Here is a 13740-nt window from a genome sequence, read left to right as displayed (position 1 = left end):
CTTCAGAAACATAACTCTTACAATGACAATAAGAATTTGAGGAAATTTAAAGGATCTCATTTGAGGTCAAACTTACCAGCAAATTTGATATGAAATTTATTTTCAGGCTTTAAGATCTGGACATACAAAGGGCAATTTGGAGCAAAATCTTTTACAGCCCATGCTCTTAAAATTGTTTGGTGATCCTGAAATGATAAAACCCAAAATATCATGAGATGAACTGAAAGTGTTATAATATTAAGTAAAATTTGTCAATCAGTGTGTGAAATGGTCACATCTACAGTTTAAAATTAAGCATATGAAAACATTCATTGAGATTTCTTACTATTGAAGATAAGATAACTTTCTATTTTTATGGTGGTGGTTTAGTCACTAAGTCGTGTCTGATTCTTGAGATCCTATGAATTGTAGCCCAACAGGTTCCCCTGTCTATGGGATTTTCTAGGCAAGAATACTGAAGTGGGTTGCAATTTCCTTCTCCAGGGGATCTTCCAGACCCAGGAATCAAAACTGGGTCTCCTGCACTGCAGGCAGAATCTTTACCAACTGAGTTACGAGAGAAGCCCTATTTCTATAAAAGAGATCAACAATACGTAATTCAATTAGTACTAACTGTCAACACTTAGAAATTAGCAGAGATTAAGAGGAAAGCCTTTGACAAGCATAAAAATAATTTGCCCAGAAAATAATTAAGGGGTAGAAACCTTCAGAAATGTGGCAAAATTGAGTTTGTGATAACAGTTCCCATGGGAAAAAGATGGACGTAAAATAATTTTAACATAGATGGTAAAAGGGCAATGACTGAAGAGACCATTTATGAGAACACATTAGTGTACTTTTTATATGGCAGTAAAGATAAAAGAATTTTGATTTTGTGTGTATTGGAAGAAATCAATAACTTTCAGATATCAAAAAAGTAACAGAAAAGTTAAAAAAAAAAAAAGAAGAAAGAAATGTCAAGATTGAGAAAGGAAGTGAATATCATGCTTACCATGAAATCTTACATATAGTATCACCCCACAACTGATTTAATTGAATAAATCAGCTTGATTTAATTGAATAAATCAAAGCAAATTACAACTGTCCTTCGGTTTCCAGGACTCTCTATGCATAACAAAATATGAGGATGCTCAAGATCTTCATGTAAAATGGTACAGTATTTCCTAAAGGAAATCACCCCTGAATACTCAGTGGAAGGACTGATGCTGAAGCTCCAATACTCTGGTTGCCTGATACGAAGAGCTGACTCATTGCAAAAGACCCTGCTGGGAATATTGAGGGCAGCTGAGGATGAGTTGGTTAGATAGCATCACTGACTCAATGGACATGAGTTTGAGAACACTCTGGGAGATAGTGAGGACAGGGAAGAACTGACATGCTGCAGTTCGTGGGGTCACAAAGAGTCAGACACAACTTAGTCACTGAACAACAACAATTTGCATATAACCTATGCACCCCTCCCAAATACTCTGAATCATCTCTAGATTACTTATAATATTTAGTACAATGTAAATACAATGTTAATAGTTGCTACCAGCCAGTAAATTCAAGTTTTGCTTTTTGAAAATTTCTGGAATTTCTTTTTCAAATATTTTGATCCAAATTTAGTTGAATCCAAGGATGCAGAACCCTCACATACAAAGGGATTAAAAAAATTCACTAATGTTAGCTACATTTTATTTATTTACTTTTTCACTGAAGTATAGTTGATATACAACATTACATAAGCTACAAGTGTAAAATACAGTGAGTCACAATTTTTAAAGGTTATATCTCATCTATAGTTATTATGAGACATTGACTATATTGCCTGTGTTGTACATATATCCTTGTAGCTTATTTTATACCTAATGGCTTGTACCTCTTAACCCTACCCTGGTATTGCCCCTCCTTCACTGCTTCTCCCTACTGGTAACCCTACCTTATTCTTGATAAATATTATTCTCTTTTTTTGGTAAATTCATTAGCTTGTTGTATTATTTAGATTCCATATATAATGATATCATAAAGTATTTGTCTTTGTTTCACTTATTTTACTGAGTATAATACCCTCCAAGTCCATCTATGTTGTTGCAAAAGGTAAATTTTCATTCTTTTTATGACAAATTTTCATCTTTTCATTGTGTGTGTGTGTATGTGTGTGTGTATATATATATATATATATATATATATATATACCACATCTTCTTTATCTTTTCATTTGTTGATAGACACTTGGGTGCTCTATATCCTGACAATTGTAAATAATGCTCCTATGAACAGTGGGATGCATGTGTAATCTTCAATTAGTGTTTTTGTTTCTTTCAGATATATACCCAGGAGTGGAACTGCTAGGTGATAAGGTAGTTCTATTTTTAGTTTTTGAGAAACTTGCATACTGTTTTTGACAGTGGCTGCACCAATTTACATTCCCACCAACAATGTACAAGGATTCCATTTTTTTTTCCACATCCTCACCAACAATTATCATTTATATTCTTTTTGATAATAGCCATTCTGACAGGTGTAGGTGATATTGTGATTTTGATTTGCATTTCCCTGATGATCAGTGTTATTGAATATCTTTGCATGCTGCTGTTGGCTATCTGCATGCTCTCTAGCCAAAGAAATAAGACAAGAAAACAAAATAAAAGAAACCAAATTGGAAATAAAGCGGCAAAACTTACTGTTTGCAAATAACCTGATACTCTACATAGAAAATCCTAAAGATGCCACCAGAAAATGACTCTAGCTCATCAATGAATCTAATAAAGTTTCAGGATACGAAATTAACATACAGAAATCTGTTGTTTTTCTGTACACTAATAACAAAATATCAGAAAAACAAATTAAGGAAATAATCTCATTTACCATCACATCAAAAGGAATAAAATATCTAGGAATAAAGCTACCTAAAGAGGCAAAAGACTTGGGCTCTGAAAACTACATGATGCTGATGAAAGTGACGATCATACAGATGAAAAGATATATTGTGTTTTCAGATTGAAGAATTAAAATAGTTAAAATGACTGTAATCCCCAAGGCAATCAATAGATTCAGTGCACTCCGTATCAAAATAACCAATGGCATTTTTAACTAAGCTAGAATAAATAACTTTAAAATTTGCATGGAACACAAATGACCCCAAATATTCAAGACTATCTTGAGAAAGAAAAACAGAACTGGAGGAATCAAACTCTCTGTCTTCAGATTATACTACAAAGCTAGAGCAATCAAACCAGCACAGTACAGGCACAAAAACAAACTCATAGATCAACGGAACAGAATAGAGATCCAAGAAATAAACCCACATATATATGGTCAGTTAACCAACAGCAAAGGGGAAAAAATATACAAAGGATAAAAGACAGTCTATTCAATACGTGGTGCTGGGAAAACTGGATAGTTATATTTAAAAGAATGAAATTGGAATATTCTCTACCACCAAATGCAAAAATAAGCTCAAAATGGATTAAGACCTAAATGGAAGACCAACAACCATAACATTCTTAAAGGAAAACATAGGCAGAATACTCTTTAACAATAAATTGTAGTAATTGTTTTGGATCCATTTCCTAAAGTGAATGAAATAAAAGGAAAAATAAACAATGGGACCTAAACTTAAAAAGCTTTTGCACAGCAAAGGAAACCATTGGCAAAATGAAAAGATAACCTACAGAATGGGGGAAAGTATTTGCAAATTATATGACCAGGAAGATTGATATCCAAAACTTATAAACAGTCCATACAATCCAACATCAAAAACCAAACAAGCTGAATGAAAAAGGGACAGAAGACCTGAATATATATTGTTTTCAAAGAGGACATGCACATAATCAGTGTAGCACTGACTGTGTAATAGCCACTAGCCACATGTGGCTCTTTAAACTTAAAACTTAGTAAAATTAATTAAAATTAATAATTAAATTCTTTTATCACATTAGCTACATGTCAAAAATTCAAAGCAACATACAGCAAATTCAGTGGTGTATTAGAATAGTGGAGATACAGAATACAGAGGATTTTCATCATCACAGCAAGTTTTATTTGACAGTACTATTAGGGAAACAGAAGATTAAAAATACAAGTAGATTTGAGGGACTATTTGTGCAGAAAGAATAAACTGTTATCAATGGTTTATAACTTTAAATCACATGAAAGTTAATGAATAAAACACCAGAATTCTTTAAATGGGCAATGTGTGCCTTCCAAAAGGTAACAATGAGCTGAAAATGGTGTGGCAGTTAATTTCATGAATCAATTGGACCAGGTCATAGTGTGCCAAGTTATTTGGTTAAACATTGCTTTGGCCGACTGGGAAATCCCAGAAGAGACAGAGAAAAGAAACTAAAAATTGTGTGTATAAATTAACACGTTGGCTGACCCATGAACTGCGTATGCATGGGGCAGAATAAAGGCAATCTGAACTAAGATTTGAATCACTGCCAACAGCAAGGGTGCTGGAGTTTGCCTTTTGAGTTGAATCAAATTAACTTCTTGCTAGAAGAAGAATATCAATATTGTTGGAGGAGTACAAGAGAATCCAAGGCTTCACCCCAAAGGATGATAAACAGAATACAATGCAAAATCACTGAGTATGTGAAGTGGCAGAAAAATGTGACCTATTTTCATGGGAAACAAACAAACAGTACCCAAGAGCTGCTAGTATATAGATGATCAATGTAAAAATGATCAGACAAAGATTAAAGCAGCTCCTGTAATCACTGAGGTGAAGGAAAATAGTGCTTCTAATAATTAGAGAAGAAAATCAGTAGAGGAATAGAAAATATTTCAAAAGTTAGCTGGAAAACTAAAATATCTGAAGAATATTCACTGGATGGATTATGAAACAGATGAAAATGATGGAGGAAAGAGTCAGTGAACATGACCACAGATCAGTAGAACGCATCTAATTTGAAAAACAAAGAAAAAAGAAACAGGAAAGGAACAGCTCAGGGACTTTGGGAACAAATGTGGAAACATCTTAAGTCATGTAATTGGATTCCCAGGGAAGGAATAAAAGATAAATTAGAGCAGAAAATTATCTAAAGAAATAATTGTCAGAAACGTCTCAGTTTTATGAGATACAAAGTTATGAATTTGAGGAATTCAGCAAATTGCAGACTATGTAAACAAAATGATAACCACACCTAAGCGAAACTGCAGTCAAACTGTTGAAAACCAAAGATACAGATACTATCTTGAAAGCAGCCAAAGAAAAACATCCATAAGACCAAGGATTCTCACCAAAGTTATGGAAATCAGGTCACAGTGAAATAACAACCTGAAGTGTAGAATGAGGAGGAAACAAAACAAACTGTGAAACCAGAATTCTATGTATAGAGAAAAAGCCTTCAAAAAGGTGATACAAAGGACTTTTCCAATAATAAAATATAGGAAAATACATTTGTAGCACTTAGAAAATGATAGACTTTTTTTTTTAAACTATTTTAAGTATATTTTGCTAATTTATCTATTGGACATTATTTAAGATGACACAAAGGCAAGTCATGAAACTTAATATTTGTAAATAAATATTTATTGGCAACTGAACAAAAACAAAACATTTATACAAGAGAGTAAAAAGTTTTGGAGCAAACTGGAGAACAAGTCTTTCCTAGAAACACTAGAATGTGTTAGTTTATAAAACATTATGGCTAAAAGTAATTCTTGCATTTAGAATTACAAATGCATGGAAACACAGCAAAGACTGCATTAGACTAAACTTAAAAGCACCTGAGTAAAATGGCCCATCTTGTTCACAATTAGGTTGTCTTATAAACTGTAAGATTGGACTACATATATAGGTTTCTATATCGTAAGAGATGAAATTCAATTACAATACAAAGTATCTATAATATATATTATCTACCATTAGTTCGTTTGACTTTATGACTGAATTAAGGAAATGGCAACCCACTCCAGTATCTTGCCTGGGAAATCCCATGGACAGAGAAGCCTGTCGGGCTACATTCCATAGGCTCTCAAAAGAGTCAAATACAACTGAGCAACTAAACAACAAGAAAATTACAAAATTTCATTGAAATTACTTGTAACTGATACCTTTAGAGAAGCAGGGTTCAAATTTGATATATACTTATTATACATACAAAAGTAATTCAGAATGTTCTTCAATAAAATGGTGGTGTTTTTAATTGCTAAGTCATGTCACTCTTTTGCAACTCCATGGACAGGATCTGTCCATGGACAGCTGTCCCATGGACAGCTTCTCTGTCCAACGGATATTCCAGGCAAGAATACTGGAGTGGGCTGCCATTTTCTTTTTCAGGGGCTCTTTCTGACCCAAGGAGAAAAACCTGTGTCTTCTACACTGGCAAGAAGATTCTTTACCACCGAGGCACCAGTGAAGCCCTCTAAAGTAAAACAGTTGAAAACAAAACATATAACCAAAACCCATAAGATATAATAACTTTAAAATATGTTGCTGCCCTTTTAGACTAACACCTTACTAGAAAGCAAATGATCAAGCCACTGTGTTTTAATCAAATACCTATAGGCTCAGCAATAACTCAAGTCTTCAAAAATAATCTGCATTAGTTAGTGTTAGTCGCTCAGTTGTGCCAACTCTTTACAACCTCATGAACTGCAGCCCACCAGCCTCCTCTGTCCATGAGATTTTCCAGGCAAGGATGCTGGAATGGGTTGCCATCTCCTTCGGAAAGATTTATTAAAGGAGTCTCAGCTTAGCATTCTGGACCTTGGTATCAAAACTCAGAGGACTGTTAGTATAATCTTATCTTCCTGCCATTTTTAAACAGAAAAGTTTTACATTGTGTGTGGGGCCCATTTACAAGAAAACCACAGGCTCAAGATGGTATCACTTGATGATGTGCTAAAGCCCATCACACCAACCTTAGATTTAATACCAAACCAGACAGAACTTATGACCTTTACCAGAAGTGTAATCTTAATCAAACAGTTTGTAATTTCCTGGTCAGCAGCAACGAGGTAAGATGTCTCTTAGACCCTGCTCCTACCCCCACAGGAAGAAGAGGTAATCTGCAAGGTAAGATCCTTGCTCCTGGCTCAAAATATTCCTCTCTTTCATTTGCTAATGACTTTCTGGATCCACTCTCCTTTCTATGAAGTCCTTCATTTTTTCTATCACTCATTAGAGCTCCCTTCTAGTTGCTAGATGGATGCTTTCCCACTCATGAATGACCTATCAAAGCCAATTAAATCTTCAAGTGTGCTGGGTTGTATTTTGTTTTTTGATGGACCAAGACATTATCCTGGATTCCAGTTTTAAGATTATTTGTACTCCCCTGAACTTCCAGATGTTCAAACTGGTTTTAGAAAAGGCAGAGGAATAAGAGATCAAATTGCCAACATCCGCTGGATCATCGCAAAAGCAAGAGAGTTCCAGAAAAACATCTATTTGTGATTTATTGACTATGCCAAAGCCTTTGACTGTGTGGCTCACAATAAACTGTGGAAAATTCTGAAAGAGATGGGCATACCAGACCACCTGACCTGCCTCTTGAGGAACCTATATGCAGGTCAGGAAGCAACAGTTAGATCTGAACATGAAACAACAGACTGGTTCCAAATAGGAAAAGGAGTACATCAAGGCTATATATTGTCACCCTGCTTATTTAAATTATATGTAGAGTACATCATGAGAAACGCTGGGCTGGAAGAAGCACAAGCTGGAATCAAGATTGCCAGGAGAAATATCAATAACCTCAGATATGCAGATGACATCACCCTTATGGCAGAAAGTGAAGAGGAACTAAAAAGCCTCTTGATGAAAGTGAAAGAGGAGAGTGAAGAAATTGGCTTAAAGCTCAACATTCAGAAAACTAAGATCATGGCATCTGGTCCTATCACTTCATGGCAAATAGATGCGGAAACAGTGTCAGACTTTATTTTTTGGGGCTCCAAAATCACTGCAGATGGTGATTGAAGCGATGAAATTAAAAGACACTTACTCCTTGGAAGGAAAGTTATGACCAATCTAGATAGCGTATTAAAAAGCAAAGACATTACTTTGCCAAGAAAGGTCTGTCCAGCCAAGGCTATCGTTTTCCAGTGGTCATGTATGGATGTGAGAGTTGGACTGTGAAGAAAGCTGAGCACCGAAGAACTGATGCTTTTGAACTGTGGTGTTGGAGAAGACTCTTGAGAATCCCTTGAACTGCAAGGAGATCCAACCAGTCCATCCTAAAGGAAATCAGTCCTGGGTGTTCATTGGAAGGACTGATGCTGAAGCTGAAACTCCAGTACTTTGGCCACCTCCTGTGAAGAGTTGACTCATTGGAAAAGACACTAATGCTGGGAGGGATTGGGGGCGGGAGGAGAAGGGAACGACAGAGGATGAGATGGCTGGATGGCATCACTGACTCGATGGACATGTGTTTGAGTAAACTTTGGGAGTTGGTGATGGACAGGGAGTCCTGGCATGCTGTGATTCATGGGGTTGCAAAGAGTCAGAACAGAAAGAGCGACTGAACTGAACTGATCTTGACAATGACCTCTCAGGAACTGTAATCCTACTCTGGATTTCTGAGAGTATACTATATCTCACAGACATGTACTGGCAAAAACCTGACTGCCTGTCAGAATTTCTAGATATAATGTTCTGAGAATGTTCCTGGAAACCTGGGGACTGAGCAACGAGGCAACTGGAGTCAATTCAAATGCTTTCTTTCTCTTTCCTTAGAGAGGTATAATCTATTTGGAACTGTTCTCAGAGCTGAAATCCTGTATGGTTTTCTAGTGCTTGTTGGTATGTGTTCCAGTCATTTAGCCAAAGCTCTATATCCCTTAAATGAAAACTTTTCATTATGTAAGTCCTCTCCCAAGTTCTGGGGACTTCACAGGTAGTGCTAGTGGTAAAGAATTTGCCTGCATATGCAGGTTCAATCCCAGGGTCAGAAAAATCCCCTGGGGTAGGAAGTGGCAAACCACTTAGTATTCTTGCCTGGAGAATCCCCAGGGGAGCCTGGCAGACTACAGACCACAGGACTGCAAATAGTCCTAAACAACCCAACGACTCAGCACACACCCCTTAACACTAAACTCAACTAGAGACTGTAATCCTCTTGAGTCTCCCTCATCTATTTATCCTTTTTAAACAAAGTTATGTCCATATGTCTCAAAATTTCATAAAAATCATTGACAAATGTCAAATGAATAATAATGAATGTGATTCACAAAAAGAACAGGCTCTCTTAGAACTACATAACTGAAGTCCAGTGAAGAATTTGTCAAGAATTTGCCAAAAGGTATTTCTACTCAGACTGAAATACAAATCATACTAGTGACCTGCAGGAGTCTTAGCAAGTTTAATAGTCATAGCTTAGAATTCTATGATTTTATGAATTGGTAAGAAAGATCTTTTTGAAAACAGGTTAAATTTTGGATTGAATAAAAAGCAAAATAAAATTGAAAAAACCCTCTAAAGAATATAACTAGGGAATAAAATAGTAGAATGATAAAGTACTAAAGTGTTTTACTGTCCCAAATGAATCTGCTTAAAACAAGGCAAACTTAAAAAAAAAAAACAAAAAAAAAAAATTAAATTGTGAACAGTAGCAGAATATGCTACCCAAAATATGCCTTTTTAGCATAAGGATTATTTTGAGCCGCTTATTTTGGAGAAAAAGCAGACACAGGAGGAGTTCTGAAATCAGAGTACAATTCATCCTTTTGTAAGGGAAATTTATATTCAAGAGGGAAATCTCCATTTGTAAGGATATCTTTCTCTTTGTACCAAGAAGGAGGACTACAAATCACAAGAAACTTGATCAGTAGAGAAGGCATCAGACTTAAATCTGCATAATAAGCTTATTGTACTTTTCTAGATAACTACCTAGAATTAGCCTTCCTTCTACCAACCCCTTTCTTTTGTCTTTACCTGAAGATAATATTTGAGGTGGTGACTTGGACATTTGGGGGTTCAGGGGTGGGTTTACTCAGTTTTCCTACAGGAGGCACACATGCTATTAAATTTGTTTGTTTTGCTCATGTTAAGCTGTCTTTCATCACAGGTTTTTCTCAGTCACAGAAGGTAGAATGTTAGAGGAAAATTATTTTTCTTTCCCTGAAATCCCAAACATTTTTTTCAGCTCTTTTTTCATACTGTCTGAAAGGGTCATACAGGGAAATTACTGAGTGCTCAACGATTATTTGCATTCTACTCTAAGATTTCACTTATTCCAAAATGCATGTAATAATCAGGAAAAAAAAAAAAAAAACTTTCACATTTAGGAAGAAACTAATAGTGTGGTCTCAGATAAATTCTTTTTGAGTTACAACTACAGGCCTTTGGAGTTGGATGACCAAGATGGCCTTAAAGTTTCCCCACCCTTGACTTTCTGACAGGCCTCTTCAAAACTGAAGACCCCTGACCTCTCTTTTCTTACAGCATTTACTTTTGAAAAATTTCAATTATAAATTCTTTCTCTGTCCCTTTGAGATGTAAATCTTCTCCCTGGCCTCTCAGCAGTTTTACAACAGAGAAAAGTCTTTCTCAAGGACCTGGGGGCCATCTCTTTGAAATGTGATCATCAAAGGTGAAATTTTCCCCATCTCCAGTCTCTGTGGGCAGAAGAGAGCCTAACTTTCACACAGAACAGTTAGCAAATGATGAGCTAATCACACTGACCAAGTTCCCCAACCCAGTACATCAAGCTCCTCCAACCTTTTGATTCAGAGGAGTTGAATTCAATCTCTCCCCCAGGCTTCAGTAGTCTTCCTTGCCTGTTCAACTCTGTCTAGTACAATTTTTCTTTGACACTGAGTAGGGTATAAACACAAGTCTGTGAACTACTAACCCTATACTCTTAAGAAGTTTAAATAAAATAGGTAACCTGAGCCTTGGTTTATTAATTGACAAATTGGAGCTAGGAGGAACCTCCTTGCAGGATTGTTGTGAGAAATTTATCACATATATGCATAAAAGTGTGTTCAGTTCACTTCAGTCGCTCAGTCGTGTCTGACTCTTTGCGATCCCATGAACTGCAGCATGCTAGGCCTCCCTGTCTATCACCAACTCCCAGAGTTTACTCAAACTCATGTCCATCGAGTCGGTGATGCCATCCAGCCATCTCATCCTCTGTCGTCCCCTTCTCCTCCTGCTCCCAATCCCTCCCGGCATCAGGGTCTTTTCCAATGAGTCAACTCTTCTCATGAGGTGGCCAAAGTATTGGAGTTTCAGCTAAAAGTGTGTAACTGGCCTCTAATCTATAATTGACATTTAGTGATGACTAATCACCGAGAAAACTAAGAAAACTAACATCATGGCATCTGGTCCCCATCACTTCCTAGGGAAACAACGGAAACAGTGACAGACTTTATTTTGGGGGGCTCCAGAGTCACTGCAGAGGGTGACTGCAGCCATGAAATTAAAAGACGCTTACTCTTGGAAGAAAAGTTATGACCAAACTAGACAACATATTAAAAAACAGAGACATTACTTTGCCAACAAAGGTCCATCTAGTGAAGGCTATGGTTTTTCCAGTAGTTAGGTATGGATATGAGAGCTAGACTATAAAGAAAGGTGAGCACCAAAGAATTGATGCTTTTGAACTGTGGTGTTGGAGAAGACTCTTGAGAGTCCCTTGGACTGCAAGAAGATCCAACCAGTCCATCCTAAAGGAAATTAGTCCTGAATATTCATTGGAAGGACTGATGCTGAAGCCGAAACTCCAATATTTTGACCACTTGATGGTAAGAACTGACTCATTTGAAAAGACCCTGATGCTGGGAAAGATTAAAGGCAAGAGGAGAAGGGGACAACAGATGATGAGAAGGTTGGATGGCATCACTGACTCAATGGACATGAGTTTGAGTAAACTCCAGGAGTTGGTTGGTGATGGACAGGGAGGCCTGGCGTGCTGCAATCCACGGGGTTGCAAAGAGTTGGACATGACTGAATGACTGAACTGAACTGAATCAATGAGGGGATTATTATGTAGTTCTTTATTCCTTTTAGTTTTAAGAAATCTAAACTCAGTACTGTCAAAAAAAAAAAAAAAAAGCTAAAAGAGCAAAGCAAACACTGTAAGTGTTTCCAGAACCAGATCACTCTAAGTAAAAATTCATATGCCTAGTTCAGCTAAGCAAATCAAATTCGTTCACCACAGCAAAGAAAGGCTAAAGTGAAAATGAAAGTTAGTCACACTCAGTCGTGTCCGACTCTTTGTGACCCCAGGACTGTAGCCCACCAGGCTCCTCTGTCCATGGGATCCTCCAGGCAAGAATTTTGGAGTGGGTTGCCATTTCTTTCTCCAGGGGATCCTCCCAATCCAGGGATCAAACCCAGGTCAACTGCATTGCGGGCAGACTGAGCCACCAGGGAAGCCTTAAGAAAGGCTATCCAGAAGCTAAATTAATATGCTTCCTGCATTATAATGACTCAGAGAAAGACTTAGCTTTGAACAGATGTTTAAATTAACAGCACATCTACTGACAGAGTGAACAAGATGTTCAAAATTAAAGTGTCTGAAACTTTTTTTTCTCTGTTTCATGAACCGATTTTAAGACATACACAGTTTATGTTAATGATTTCCTAATCCTTTTTTATTCTTAAATTCCTGAGAGATATCCCAGCATTTAATCAATGATTTTTAAAACATATTTTCTACACCTTACAAATCTTTTTTTCTTTTTTCTTTTTTTAATTGAAGTATGACTTAAGGGCTTGTGCGGTGGCTCAGGCTCAGCAGTAAAGAACCCACCTGCAATGCAGGAGATGCAGGTTTGATCCCTGAGTTAGAAGATCTCCTGGAGGAGGGCATGGCAACCCACTCTAGTATTATTGCCTAGAGAAATCCATGGACAGAGGAGTCTGGCGGGCTACAGTCCATGTGGTCACAAAGAGTGGGACACGACTGAAACAGACTCAGGGACCAGGAGGACAGCTTGGTTGCCAAGGGGGATGTGGGTGAGGGAGAGAGTCAGAGAGCATTGGGCTGGCAGTTTGGGGTTAGCAGGTGTGAACTGCTAAGACAGATGAAGAGCAAGGTCCTACTCTGTACCACAGGGAGCTATATTCAATATCCTGTGACAAATTATAATGGAAAATAATACTAAAAAGAATGTATATATATATGCATGTATGCTGTTTAGATGTTTAACTGTGTCCAATTCGTTGCAACCCCATAGACTGTAGCCCTCCAGGCACCTCTGTCCATGGGATTCTCCAGACAAGAAAACTGGAGGGGGTTGTCATTTCCCCCTCCAGGGGATCTTCCTGACCCAGGGATCAAACCTGGGTCGCCTGCATTGGCAGGCAGATTCTTTAACACTGAGTCACCTTATATATATATATGTATATATATACATATATATATATAAAACTGAATAATTTTGCTGTATAACAATAATTAACACAACATTGTAATTCAAATATACTTCAATAAAAAAAATAACTGAAAACAAATTTTCCCACTTAAACAGAGAAAACTTTCCTCAGTGAGACATTACCCATAAGTTCTTGTTATATTTCTCTGCTCCCACTTAGAAAAACCACTTTTAAAGACTGTAATTGCTGAATCCACTTCCTCTTTGATATGCAAATTTATACTTCTATTGTAATAAAAGAAGGTAAAGGTATGAATCTTTCTTTATGTACTACTTGAGCTACATCCTATTAATTTTGAAATGTTGCATTTTAAAAACAGGTCAAATTTTTCAAGTTTTTCCATTTTTTGGCCATGCCACCCAGCATATGGGATCATAGTTTCCAGAGCAGGAATCATACCACAGTCCTCTGCAGTGGAAGTACAAAGTCTT

General features: G+C 36.9%; 1 protein-coding gene across 4 annotated transcripts in view; it reads right to left on the bottom strand.

Moving 5' to 3' along the window:
• Positions 1 to 13740, bottom strand: part of KCNT2 (potassium sodium-activated channel subfamily T member 2) — a 420730-nt gene that overhangs the window by 183683 nt on the left and 223307 nt on the right. For all 4 annotated transcript variants that reach the window (XM_061160003.1, XM_061160005.1, XM_061160004.1 and 1 more), the window contains exon 13: positions 77 to 185. In XM_061160003.1, coding sequence (XP_061015986.1) covers positions 77 to 185 — 109 coding nt within the window. The remainder of the gene's footprint in view (positions 1 to 76; positions 186 to 13740) is intronic.

Source organism: Dama dama, chromosome 14 (genome assembly GCF_033118175.1).
Source record: "Dama dama isolate Ldn47 chromosome 14, ASM3311817v1, whole genome shotgun sequence".
Lineage (NCBI taxonomy): Eukaryota > Metazoa > Chordata > Mammalia > Artiodactyla > Cervidae > Dama > Dama dama.
This window is presented reverse-complemented; position numbering and strand designations above follow the sequence as displayed.